Here is a 13,932-nt window from a genome sequence, read left to right as displayed (position 1 = left end):
TAATCTAAAAAGGACAAACCTTTTATTGATTTCCACAATTTCTTGTACTTTTCAGGTTTTCTGAGACATGAAAGCCAGAGAATTAGCTTATCAACAGAAACTGTCAACAAATGAAGAGTTTCTGGAGCACATTATTAGATCCTTTTGTACATTTTTCTATTACAGATTCTCTTTCTTTTTGTTTTTTTTTTTTGTTTTTGCAAAAGTGACATATACTATAACAAGCCAAAGAAAGATGAATTAATTGATTACCATGAGTGAATTTTTTATTTGTTTTTATAGAAAAATCTGAATTGTACCCACAAAAATAAACAATACTAGATAACAACCCGCACATAGTGCGGAATGAAGTGATTTAAGTAAAATTATTATGATTAAAATTATTATCTGGGATCCAAGATCCGTTTGTGTAAAACGAAACATGTAATAATTTTTTTTAATTCAAATTTGGAACTATTTCGTATAAGAATACGTTTTACCCGTGAAATATTTGAACCTGAAATAAAGATTCAATGTGATAAAAAAAAATATTGACGAAATGTTACCATTTATGACAATATGCCTTTTTGTATGTTTAAAAGATGTCGAGAATGATGAAAAAAAAAAATATTGAGATTTAAGTATAAGAAATCTAAAAATTTATCAAAGATGAGATTTGATAGTTTCCAAGTTAAGATTTTGTAATGTTCCAAATTAAGATTCTTAGATTATGAATAGATTATTACGAAATGGTAATAATGTGACCAGATTTTTGTTTATATATAAATGTGGTTAGTTTTTCTTCGAAAAGTTAGAATCCCTCCAAAAAAATCGGATGTGAAGTATTCCTAACATATATAAAAAAGAGATAATCTTATTTATTTAAGTACAATAGATATAAAAATTTATGAAAGATGTAGAGATTTTCTAGTTTTGAATTCGAGATTCTTGAACCAAATTTATATATTTTATCATTTAAATATAAATATAAATACAAAGATTATTTACCCATCGGCTTGAGAAGATTTATATAAATGTATATAAAGAAAAATAAAGATTTATTAATATAAGATAAACAAAAAGTGTATGTTTTTTAATTATTAAAAAATAGATCATTAATATAAATAAACAAAGCTCTTATTTGCTTTTTATTTATAATTTCGCTTTTTTTTATTTGTGTGATATATATATGTATTAAGACTAATGGCAAAATCTGTAAATAGTCTAGTAAAATTTGGATAATAATTTAAATGGGTGGAAAATCATTCTGAAAGCGACACGTCAGCATGGCAGTTTAGTTAATAACACGTGAAAGGAAGGTTTATTTTTAAAAATGTTTCTCTATTAATATATAAGGGATATTAATATATAAGGGATTGATGAAATTCATATACTAATTGAGGGCTTCTTTACCTGATATTCTTGAGCATGCAGTGATTGGATTCACCAGTTTCAACTTCTGGCATTAACACCAAAAATGGGCATGGATCTCTATGGATGCATGCATAAGACAGTAAAGAGACTGTCATTAAATTCTCCTGACTCAACCATCACTCTCTCTTTCTCTCTCTCTACACGAACACACAACGCCACAATTCTCTCTCTCTCTCGGCTGATTAATCAACTTCACTTTCCTTCTTCAGATAGGCACATTACAAGAAAATGGCGTTGCAGTTTTCTTCATGCAGACCAAAATCCACCTTCTTCTCCTCTCTTCTTCTACTTCTGCTTCTTTCTCCCTCAGTAGCTGAGCTCTCTTTCAACTTCTACGCCGGTTCTTGTCCCGGAGCTGAGTTAATCGTCCGAAACACCGTTAGATCTGCTTCTTCCTCTGATCCATCAGTCCTTGGGAAGCTCCTACGTCTCATCTTCCATGATTGCTTCGTCAAGGTACATTACATTCTTCCAAGACTGTCTCTTTCTTGCATAACAAGGCATTTACAATGAAATGAGATTTGTTGTTGTCATTGCTGTCTTAGGGTTGTGATGGCTCGGTGTTGATTCGAGGGAACGGTACAGAGCGAAGCGACCCTGGGAATGCGTCTCTAGGAGGATTCACTGTTATAGAAAGCATCAAAAATGTCCTCGAAATCTTTTGTCCCGGCACAGTGTCTTGCGCTGATATACTTGTTCTTGCTGCTAGAGATGCAGTAGAAGCTGTAAGAATTTCATCAAAATTCACATACATAAGAAATGTATATATATCTCAATATTTGAAACCAGACTTTTGCATTAAAAACTCTGTTTCTTTCTTTCTTTTTTTGGTTTTTAAAAACTCTGTTTCTTGTTGTTGTGTATACTATTTTCCGGACAGCTAGGAGGACCGGTAGTTCCGATACCGACAGGGAGAAGAGACGGGACAGTCTCAATGGCAGAAAATGTCAGACCAAACATCATCGATACTGACTTCACAGTTGATAAGATGATCAATATCTTTTCCTCTAAAGGCTTATCTGTTCAAGATCTAGTCGTCCTCTCTGGTACGTTATGTTTCTTGATATTCAATAAGGAGAGATCTTTCTCTAAAACAAACCTGGAAATTTCGATCTATTATGGTCTCAGGAGCACACACTATTGGAGCTGCGCATTGCAACACATTCAACAGCAGGTTTAAGCTTGATCCAAAAGGCAACTTAGAGCTAATAGACGCGTCTCTCGATAACTCCTATGCGCAAACACTTGTAAACAAGTGTTCATCGTCATTAGATCCAACGACCACGGTCGTTGACAACGATCCAGAGACATCTTCAACGTTCGATAATCAGTACTACAAGAATCTGTTGGCGCACAAGGGTTTGTTTCAGACGGATTCAGCTCTCATGGAAGATGATCGAACGAGGAAGATTGTTGAGATTCTTGCGAATGATGAGGAGAGTTTCTTCGATAGATGGACTGAGTCTTTTTTGAAGATGAGTTTGATGGGTGTGAGAGTTGGTGAGGAAGGTGAGATTAGACGTTCTTGTTCTGCTGTTAATTAAACGAAGATTAGACCAAGTTTCTAATCAGAGGAGCAAAATCGGGAAATAGTGTATCTTACGGATGTTAGTTTTACACTTTTACTTAATACGATTTCTTGATTTATTTATTTTCAACTCGAATGTAAACAATTACGACTTTATGAAAATTTAAAATTAATTATTAGTAATTTACTGAACGAGTTGCAAAAAGTAAAATTCACTTGAGGATTTTCATGCGTCGATAGAAATAGTAATAATCAACGGTTTGTAAAATTAAATATAAAATGGTAATAAATAAATAAATAATCAACGGACAACGGTTCTTGATATATTGGATAAACTTTTTTGAACCATTTGGATTTTGTTTTGAAATGGATTCGAACCTTATGAGTATTTCAAATCAGCTTTCCAAAAAATTACTTGAGTTTTCCTAAACCGTTTATATGATAAAATCTTACATATATTCTTTAAATTGTTAAAAGCAAAAGAAAGATATTATATCACAGTCAAAACCGATATGAATAAAGCATAAGACCGCATTGAGTGGAGTTTTATCAAAGCAGTAATGGAGAGAATGTGTTTTCATCAAAAATGGATCTATTCGATCATGCGGTATATTTCTATTGTCTCCTACTCTTTCCTATTTATTGGATCAACACAAAGAGTTATCATTTTCTAAAGAGGAATCAGACAGAGAGATCTCCTATCCCTATATCTTTTTATCCTATGTAGTGAGGTCCTCTCAAACCTATGCAGCAAAGCTCAACATGAAGGAATTCTACCTGGGATCAGAGTGGCAATCGACAGCCCGAGAGTATACCACCTTTTGTTTGTTGATAACACCATGTTTTTCTGTAGATGAGATGAACAAAGTTGTCAAACCTTACTACACATAATCCAAAGGTGTGAAATTGAATCAAGACAACTGATCAACAAGGGCAAATCTGCAATTATCTTCTCAGCCAAGACTCCATAAGTATCAAGGAAAAAGCTCACCAAACCTTGGGAATGCAACAAGTGGGAGGGTTAGGAAAATACCTTAAATTCTCTCAACTGTGTCGGAGAAAGAAAAAAGACATATTTGATCTGATAATTGACAGAATCAAACAAAGATCATTGAGATGGTCTTCAAGGTTTCTATCCACAGTTGGGAAAACCACCATACTGAAATTTGTTGTAGCTGCCATACCAACTTACACAATGTCTTGCTTTAAGATCCTAGGATCACTCTGCAAGCACATCCAATCAGTCTTTACTAGATTCTGGTGGGATTTCTCTACAGAAAACATTAAAATGAGTTGGGTCTCTCGGTCAAAGTTAACCAAAGTAAAAAGGGATGCAGATTTAGGATTCAGAGACATACCTAGCTTTAATGATACTCTGCTGGCAAAGATTAGTTGGAGGATCCTTTTCACATCCTACTTGACTTCTTGCCAAAATTCTCCTGGGAAAATATTGCAAGTCCTCTCCTTTATTCATTTATTTAAGAAGTTTTGTATTTTAATTTTTATTATTAATATAATTTTTTTGTCACTATGTTGCAACATAATTCAATTTAAATATAATTTATATTTATAAAATATATATATATCAATAATAAAAATTGACAGTCACAGCTTATCAATCAGATTTTAACAGTCGAAATCCCTATAGTCAAAGTCTCGGCAACCAAAGTTTTTACATCCACATTTTTTAAAGCCAAAACCTTAAAAGCATAAGTTAACAACCCTTACCAATCAGTCCCAGTCGAAAGAAAAAGCATAAAAGTTTGATGGAATAAACTTTGATTATAAACGATTGTGTTGTACTCGATCTTTTTTTTTTAGTTGATGTTTTAGGAGAAAAAATTTACTCTAAATTAGATGATGTTTTCAGTTTCTAATGCAATATTAATTTTTTTTTATTAGTGTTGACGATTTATATTCTACAGACTGGTTTTTTATTGGTTGATTTGATAATAAATGATATCTCTATACTATTAAAAGATAAGTACAAATGAAAATGGGTCGGGTTAAAATCAGAAAATTGACCCGAAATTCTGAAATCGGATCTTTGAAATTTTTTTGGAATATAATTTCGAATTAATAATGAAAAATCGAAATAAAATCAAATATTTATGGAAATCAAATAAAATCTGATTGTACTTATGGTAACTAATAATAAAAGCATATTCCAAACAATATTATACATTAATTACGTATAATAAATTTGTTCATATATTTTTGGGACTAATTCCATAACAATCAACGTTTTTGTCATTAATTTCGCTCATTTTAGCCAATTATCATTAATTGAAAGATATTTTACTTGCTTCTAAAGATTTCTAGAAAATTTATCACAAATAACCCATCTGTTTTATAAATATAAATTAAATTGATATTTTTTATTTTGGTCGTGTAAATTAAATAGATATGAAATCAATAAATCAAAATACTATTAAAAGTTTGTTTAAATTACCACATGTTGAATAAATTATAATTTTATCAATAAATACTAATATGCGGGCTGATCCGCCAACCCGCGGATGAAAACCGATTAAACCTATGACTCACTACGAATTAATCCATGTGGCCCGCTTATTTGCGGGTTTAATATATTTTCCCAAATCTGCCCCATAGTGAGATGATGTGGGCTCGACCCGCGGTTTTTGACCTATTTTGACTGTTCTAATTCCCATGAATCGTCTAATTTTAGAATTTTAAAACACAAAATTCTATTTTGTAAATCATAATTAATACGATGGGTATATTTATAAACAATTTTACATTTTCTCTACAATTCGTTATTATGAATATTTATAAGTATACTACACGATTCGTTCTACTAAAAAACACACACAATATTAAACGCAACGTATGTAAACCAATATTCTCCCGCGGTGGACCGCGGGTCCGATCCTAGTTTTACTTTAAAAATAAATAAAAATTAAATAATGTTTTACTCGGTGTGTGAAAAAAAACGGAGGGAGTATATGAATGTTTTTCTTAATAGCTCAACCCATTTCATTTTTTGTACATCGTTTTCTTATTAGAGATTGTAAATCAAATTTTATTAGTTCAACATTTTTTAACTATATAATTTAGCATACAGTTGTGAAAATTAATTCAAAAAAACAACAATCTTCTAATAAACTTATCCCCTGATAAAATCAGGATACATTTTAGTTTTAATTATCCTTAATCTTCTAATAACCGATACTACCATCTTTCTTTAACCGGCAAATTTCAGAAACTCGGAACAACGCCGAATCCACCATAAACTCCAACGTCTCCACCATCATTCTCTCTCGAATCAGTTCTCTTAGCAAAACGTCCTTTGATTCTCGGTCTCATCTCAGCGTAAGCTTTACGCGACGCATACCGAATTGTCTTCTCAAATTTCCGATTCTTCCTCTTCTCTCTATACCTCAAAACCCTAGCTTCCCTCTCTGCCGGTGACAACTGCACAGCTGGCGTCACCGTCGCTGTGTTTGTTATCTCCGCCGTAACTCCTCCACTTTCCGGCACCAACGCAACATCAATCGATCTCGATGATACCTAAAAACATTTCACAAACTCAAATCAGATCCAAAAAAAATTCCAGATTTAGATCTGAAAATTCGTACCGTTTGGTTGATGAAATTGAATCCGTTGGAAGAAATTTTGGAAGCAGAGAGATCAAAATTGAAGTAATCTTCATTGAGAAACATCTTGCTCTGCACAGGAACAACTCCGTCGTTACCGGAGCTATTATTCTCCGACGTAACCTCCATCTTCGGATAATCAAGATCGGAAAACAAATTTGTGATTTCGATTCCTTCTTTATGTAAAAGCCACGACGCAGAGACGTCACCACCATCTTCATCTACAAAATTGATGGAGGAAGAAGCGGATTTTGCTGGAGAAGTGTCGTAGAAAGGAGTGATTGGTACGCGCTCGTGGCGGCTAGAGAGCGGATTGGCTGAATGGATATCACGGTCGCACGTGACGCAAAGCGCGGCTGCGTCGGCTTTGCACGTGACGTGTGCTGGTGCTTGTTCACAGACTTCACATAGCCAAACTCGTTCGTGACGTGAAGCGAGTTTGTTAGCTGTGTGGATTTTACCGTCGCATACGCCGCAGAGAAATGCGGCGTCTGCGCGGCAGAATAGAGTGGCTGTCGTCGATTTGCACGAATCGCAAAGTCTCGACGACGCCATTGATTCTCTCTCTATCTCTACTGTTTTTTTTAGAGCTAGAGACGATAATAATGGAGTTAGCTTTTTTGTATTGACTCTTCGTGTTATGGAAGTGGTGATTGTACCGGACGCGCCGGGAGTGTAGTGGGTCATGGAGATCTGAGAATAGCGACTAGAGAAATGACACGTCAATGAATCTTAGCCGAATAGTTGAAGTTTATGAGACATTGAGGAGACGTGGGGCTAAATCATGTGAAGGTGTATTTTCTCAGTTTCATGTTCTTTCTTTTTGTCGGCAAAGGATATTAGAAATTACTTATTATGGTTACTTACAGTGGATGAGATGGATATATAACTATTTGCGGATTAGACTGTCTTTTGTTTAATTGATTAGAAATCGTAGTTTTTATTAAGGTACCGACAATAGAAGAAAAAACAAATTTGCTAGTATAAGTTAATTACGATTTGTATTTAAATTGTAACAAATTTGGTCTGTAGTGAATTATTGTCGGCTCCAAAAAAAAATAGTTTAGTCAGCTACTTGTTTAATATGTTATTAGAAGCGGAAGAGAACAGAAACTAGCTCAAGCTTTTCCTAAGATGGAGATCTAGAGAGATTCATGAAAGGAAAGGAAAGAAGCCGAAAGCAGAAAAGCGTTTCTGTGTATTGATGAAAGATTGATTTACAAGTGTTTATATACACTTTCTATTCTTGACCTATTAACCCGGAACAAACCGGTTGAGTAAAATACAATTGAACCGAACCATAATCTAATAGTCCCCCTCAAGATGGAGCATAAATGTTAATGATGTCCATCTTGCAAAGTAACTTCTTGAACTGAGAGGGAAACAATGGTTTTGTGAGAATGTCAGCCAACTGATTCTCTGTCTTCACATGGAGAGTCTTCACTATTCCAAGAATGATCTTCTCCCGAATGTGATGGCAATCAAGCTCAATATGCTTAGTTCTTTCGTGAAAAACTGGATTGTTGGCGATGTGTATGGCTGCGGTGTTGTCACAATATAAGACTGAAGCTTCTGAAACATCAATCCAAAGATCATTGAGAAGATATCTTAACCAAACCATTTCTCGTACTGCCATTGACATAGCCCGATATTCTGCTTCTGCTGAAGACATGGAAGTGACACTCTGTTTCTTAGATTTCCAAGAGACCAAAGAACTCCCAAGAAACATACAATATCCAGTAGTGGATCTCCGTGTTTCTCGACATGATCCCCAATCAGAGTCAGCAAAACCAGATAACTTAAGATTTGCAGAGGCAGAGTAAAATAAACCTTGTCCAACCGTTCCTTTCAAGTAGTGGATTACCTTATAAACAGCTTTGAGGTGAGGAACACGAGGAGCAGAGGAGTATTGACACAGCCTATGAACTGCATATGTGATGTCGGGCCGAGTGAATGTAAGGTACATGAGTTTTCCAACCAGTTTTCGATAGTGTTCTGCATTCTCAATCAGCTCACCATCATCTTGAGACATCTTGAGGTTAGGTTCCATCGGGATAGAGCTTGGTTTACATCCAAGTAGACCAGTCTCGTCTAGCAGCTCAAGAGTATATTTTCTTTGACAAAGGGATATACCTTCAGTATTTCTAGCAATCTCTAGGCCAAGGAAATATCTGAGTGTTCCCAAATCTCTGAGCTTGAAAGAACTCTGCAGTGCATCCCTTAGTAGTCTTGTAGCATTGTCGCAGCTACTAGCTATTATTATGTCATCGACATAAACTAGGACAGCCATGTAGTTATTTCCAGATTTCCGGGTGAACAAAGTGTGATCAGCCAAGGATTGAGTGAACCCCAATTGTTTCAAAGAATCAGAAAATTTCAAGTACCACTGCCGAGATGCTTGTTTCAAGCCATAGAGGGACTTTTTAAGCTTGCAGACAGCACCTTGAGGAAAACTGTCCCCCTGTTTTGGAGAGTATCCAGGTGGTAGCTGCATGTAGATCTCCTCATCCAAGTCACCATTTAAAAAGGCATTGGAGATATCTAACTGTGACAGTGACCATCCTTTTGCAGCAGACACTGCTAAGAGCATTTTAACAGTGGTGAGTTTTGCAACAGGTGAGAAAGTCTCTAAGTAGTCAAGTCCCTCTTTCTGAGTGTACCCTTTGGCCACTAATCTCGCTTTATATCTTTCCAAAGTACCATCAGCGTTTAACTTGATCTTGTAAACCCATTTACATCCAATAGCTTTCTTACCCGTAGGAAGTAAACAAATATTCCATGTGTCATTATCCTCAAGAGCTGTAATTTCAATACCCATTGCATCACACCATTCTTTGATTTGTTGAGCTTGAGCGAACGTGTGAGGCTCAGGGATTTTGTTCACAGCATTGATAAAGATCATATAGGGATCAGACAATGAGGAATAAGAGAGTACCTCAGATATAGGATGAGTTGTGGATGATTCTACAGAGTAGCAGTGATAGTCTTGGAGGTAAGATGGTGGCTTTGGCACTCTTTGGCGCTTACTGGTTTTCACATTTGGGACGGGATTGCTTTCTGTAACAGTTGGAGCAACATTAGGAGTATCCTTGTTTCTTCATCTTCATATATGTGTGGAAAAAATTCAGAGAATTCATCATCTTCCTCCTTGCTTTTACGAAATGGGAACAAGTCTTCATAGAATACCACATTTCGCGAGATGAAGATGGTGTTGCTCTCCAGATCAAGCAGTTTGTATCCTTTGTATCCAGAAGGATATCCGAGAAAAGCACAAGCACGAGCCCTCTCTTGGAACTTGTTGCGTTGTTTTGGAGAAGTGCTAGCATAACACAAGCAGCCAAAGGTCTTCAGGTGAGTGTATTCAGGTGTCTTCTTTGTCAACATCTTATATGGAGTTTTATTGGAGCTGACCAGTGAAGGAGTTCTATTTATGAGGAAGACTGCAGTGAGAATGCAATCACCCCAAAAACTGAGAGGAACCTGAGATTGGAAGAGAAGAGCTCTGGCTACGTTTAAAATGTGTTGGTGCTTTCGTTCTACCACCGAGTTTTGCTCCGGAGTCTCAGGGCATGAATGATAAGACACAATTCCTTTTCTTTTATACAACTCTTCAAATTTTAGCTCTGGTGCGTTATCTGATCTCACTGACTTCACCTTGACGTTGTATTGAGTCTCCACCATATATAGTGAGAAAATCCGGAAAAACAGTGAGAACATCACTCTTAAGACGCAGAAGATACACCCATTTCACTCTTTTATGGTCGTCAACAATTGTTAAAAAGTATTTATAGCCTTCTTGTGTTGGTTCTGAGAAAGGTCCCCATACATCTATATGGAGTAAATCAAAAGGTGCAGAACACAAATTTTGACGACTAGGATAAGATAATTTCTTCTGGTTTGCTCGCTGACAAATATCACAGTGCAATAAACCTTTATTCTTGTGTTTAGAAATTCCAAGTACATCTGTGAGCAAGTCTTTGATGCCAAACAGATGCATCAATTACAGAATTAGCAACAAAAGAAGTGGGAACAGAGTCTTTATCCAAAGAGTCTTCAACATCCAGCATGTAAAGATTTCCCACTCTTCTACCTCCTCCAATCATTGATCCCCTGGTGAGATCCTGTATCACACAACAATTCTGATCAAAAGCAACTCTAGCACCTATGTCTGTAGTCAAAGCACTGACGCTTAGCAGATTCAGCCGAAATTCAGGAATGTAAAGAACATTCTTCAAAACAATATCATCATTAACAACAACACTGCCAACACCTCCAACTCGAATCGTCATTGCATTAGGCAGATTCACATGGTGTTGAACAGATGTGTTAAGATCAATGAACATGTCTCTAATGTGACATACATGGTTGGTTGCACCAGAATCCACAATCCATGTTTTTGAAGTCATTTCATTCTTAGAGACAGTCAGAATACCAATGAAGCTAAAGGTAGAAGGTGAAAATGATATACCAGAAGGATCATTGGTTGAATTGTTTGAGACTGAGGCTGTGTTCTGAACTTGGTTAGCAGGCTGCAACTGGGAGCTAAAAAGGGCAATGAAACTCTGAATCTGATCCTTACTTAGGTTCCCAATGAGGTTCTCGAGACATGCAGGGGCATTCTGATTACTGCCAGAGACTTGAGCTGTGACCGCAGGAGTGTTCTTAGGTGGCTGCTGAGACTGCTGAGATTTTTCATAATATGATTTACCCTTCTTCCATCCAATTGGGTAACCATGTAGTTTGTAACACTTGTCCGAAGTGTGTCATGTGTAACCGCAATGAGAACAAGTCGGCTTAGTGTCCTTTCTTTGAACAGCATTCAACACACTAGGCTGACTCATGCTGGGAGAGACATTCAACACACCAGGTTGATTGTTCTCATGACTGATCTGAAAAGCAGTTGAAGCAACACTGTTGTTAAACTGTCTTTGACTGTCATCTTGATCCAAGATGTTATAGATCTCAGCCAAGTTGGGAAGTGGCTTTTTCATAATGATCTGTCCCCTAATGATAGAGTATTTCTCATTCAATCCTGCCAGAAATTTAATGACACGACCTCTATCAACCTTAGACTTAGCAGAGAGCTGACTAATACAGTTCGATTTCTTGCAGCAAGCACAAGGCTCGGTGGCCTCAGCACCATCAAGGTTATCCCATAGGGTTTTCAGTCTTGTGTAGTAGGTGGAGAGGTCCATAGACCCTTGACGAAGATCTTGGATCTGCTGAATCAACTGGAAGGTTCGAGGGAGGTTGGTCATGTGAAAACGATTATGCAGATCTATCCATATCTGCGAAGCATCGTCGAAGGACAAGATGCTACCATAGATTTCCTTACTAACCGAGTTAAGCAACCACGACTTTACCATGCTATTACACCTAGACCAGATTCGAAAAAGAGAGTTACCTTCTTCAGGTCGAGGATAAGAGCCATCAATGAATACGATCTTGTTCTTCGCATCCAAAGCAATCTTCATCGCAGAGCTCCACTGGTTGTAGTTTGACCCATCTAGCTGCTCAGAGACAATCAATATCCCTGGATGGTCGGCGTGATGGAGAAACAGTGGTGAATGAACACTGTCTGGGTTCATCGCAGCAGGTATAGCAAGAGGAGCAATCGATGCTTCCGGAACAGGGGTAAGACTCCCTGCACGAGTAGTGCTTCCTGCGCGTGAAGAGTCTCCAGACCGACGAGTGTTGCGACGTATCACTGCTTTAACCATTGTTGAAATCGGATTTTGAGTAACCAGATCGAAGGAAAACAACAAAATCTGACGAAAATGAGCTGAACCTAAAGCTCTGATACCATATTAGAAGCGGAAGAGAACAGAAACTAGCTCAAGGTTTTCCTAAGATGGAGATCTAGAGTGATTCATGAAAGGAAAGGAAAGAAGCCGAAAGCAGAAAAGCGTTTCTGTGTATTGATGAAAGATTGATTTACAAGTGTTTATATACACTTTCTATTCTTGACCTATTAACCCGGAACAAACTGGTTGAGTAAAATACAATTGAACCGAACCATAATCTAATATATGTGATATATGTTTAGATTTTTTTTTTTAACTAACTAAGAAATTCTGAACCTAGATCCGTACATCTTTTAAGGACAAAGACCAAAGCATTTTATATGATCATCTTTCAAATGTCACTAAAACGGTGATCTCTAGGCTTTGCTTGAGAATTGAGCTATTGACATTTGGTATATGACTATATGTTCATGTTACGTTTCGTTGACCCGAAACCTTAATCGATCTCAAGTTCTTTCAGCTCAAATCTCACAATCAAATCGATTTTAAAGAATCATAAGAAAAGAAATAGAAGAAGATGACACAAGAACACAAAATTGTTTACCCAGTTCGATTCACCGATGTGATGAATCTATGTTTGGGGCTGGATTCAATCGAGCAATCCACTATCACGAATCAAGAGTTTGCTCAAGCTCAAAACCAGAGTTCAAGAAGATTACAAGCGAAAGAAATTGAAAAATTTATGTTACAAGAGAATGATGAAGACGAGAGAACTTATATATATAGCAAAAAGCCCTCTTCTCTTAAACCAATGCCAAACCGACATTAATCACTGAACAAACATCAAACCAGCTAAACCAAGTTGACATTAGGCTTAACTAGAAGAATTGGATCACACCATTACAGTTCAATTTTTTTAATGAGTGTATTGTTTTTGTTAAGCAACGAAGACTATATATCTTCATTTTTATTAAAGGCATCTCCAACGCAAGAAACTGGTGAGAGTTTCTCAATTATATTTTTTTAATAATTTAGTAATAAATAAATTATTTATTTAAATTTTAAATTATAAAATATAAAATCTAACCAATCATAAAAACTCAAGTGTTAAAGTGGGTTTCTGAGAGTTTACTCATAGTATCTTGTTCTCTCTCAACCTTTTTTATTACTTTATATTTTTTAAATCTCTAGATACTTATTGAGATACTGCTGTTGGAGATGGTCTAAGATGAGACACCGAAACTCTGTTGATTTGGGAAAAAGTAATATATATATATATATATATATATATATACTTTAACAAACTGATCACTTATTAAGAAAAAATGAAAAATTCTGAAACACCAAATAGGCGAAGAGACTAGAATTTCTTTGGGCCTCTCACATGAAAGCTCACCGTTGTGTTTCATGGCTTTGATCATGTTGTCGAAAAACTCATTAGGTCTTTGTAAACATTTTCTTAACATAAAAATCGGTGATTATAGGAATCATGCTTTTTTTTTGTCAAACAAATATAATCATGCATTTATACAAAAGCCAATAATTTAAAAAGATAAAGGAAATCATTGCATTACCAAATTGAGATTTTTTTTTTTTTTTTTTTTTCAAAAAAAAAAAAAACAAAGTGAGT

At 36.0% G+C, this 13,932-nt stretch overlaps 2 protein-coding genes across 2 annotated transcripts; one reads left to right on the top strand and one right to left on the bottom strand.

Moving 5' to 3' along the window:
* The first annotated feature begins 1,405 nt into the window (after positions 1 to 1,405).
* Positions 1,406 to 3,128, top strand: LOC9314869 (peroxidase 18). The gene is made up of 4 exons (XM_002880584.2): positions 1,406 to 1,869; positions 1,959 to 2,138; positions 2,294 to 2,459; positions 2,542 to 3,128. Exons 1-4 carry the CDS (start codon positions 1,642 to 1,644, stop codon positions 2,955 to 2,957), a joined length of 990 nt encoding a protein of 329 aa, XP_002880630.1. The 5' UTR covers positions 1,406 to 1,641; the 3' UTR covers positions 2,958 to 3,128.
* Positions 3,129 to 6,026: 2,898 nt separating this feature from the next.
* Positions 6,027 to 7,225, bottom strand: LOC9316697 (zinc finger protein CONSTANS-LIKE 3). The gene is made up of 2 exons (XM_021027373.1): positions 6,541 to 7,225; positions 6,027 to 6,472 (listed from the first exon to the last, which is right to left on the bottom strand). Exons 1-2 carry the CDS (start codon positions 7,111 to 7,113, stop codon positions 6,161 to 6,163), a joined length of 885 nt encoding a protein of 294 aa, XP_020883032.1. The 5' UTR covers positions 7,114 to 7,225; the 3' UTR covers positions 6,027 to 6,160.
* Between the last annotated feature and the right edge of the window lie 6,707 nt (positions 7,226 to 13,932).

Source organism: Arabidopsis lyrata, assembly GCF_000004255.2.
Source record: "Arabidopsis lyrata subsp. lyrata unplaced genomic scaffold ARALYscaffold_4, whole genome shotgun sequence".
NCBI lineage: Eukaryota > Viridiplantae > Streptophyta > Magnoliopsida > Brassicales > Brassicaceae > Arabidopsis > Arabidopsis lyrata.
This window is presented reverse-complemented; position numbering and strand designations above follow the sequence as displayed.

Bases quoted from the DNA above. Each gene is read 5' to 3' on its own strand.
- LOC9314869 (XM_002880584.2), top strand. From the start codon at position 1,642: ATGGCGTTGCAGTTTTCTTCATGCAGACCAAAATCCACCTTCTTCTCC. The intron at 2,139-2,293 runs GTAAGAATTTCA...TTTTCCGGACAG, and splicing joins CTAGAGATGCAGTAGAAGCT to CTAGGAGGACCGGTAGTTCC. The intron at 2,460-2,541 runs GTACGTTATGTT...TTATGGTCTCAG, and splicing joins AGATCTAGTCGTCCTCTCTG to GAGCACACACTATTGGAGCT.
- LOC9316697 (XM_021027373.1), bottom strand. From the start codon at position 7,113: ATGGCGTCGTCGAGACTTTGCGATTCGTGCAAATCGACGACAGCCACT. The intron at 6,473-6,540 runs GTACGAATTTTC...AAATGTTTTTAG, and splicing joins TCAATTTCATCAACCAAACG to GTATCATCGAGATCGATTGA.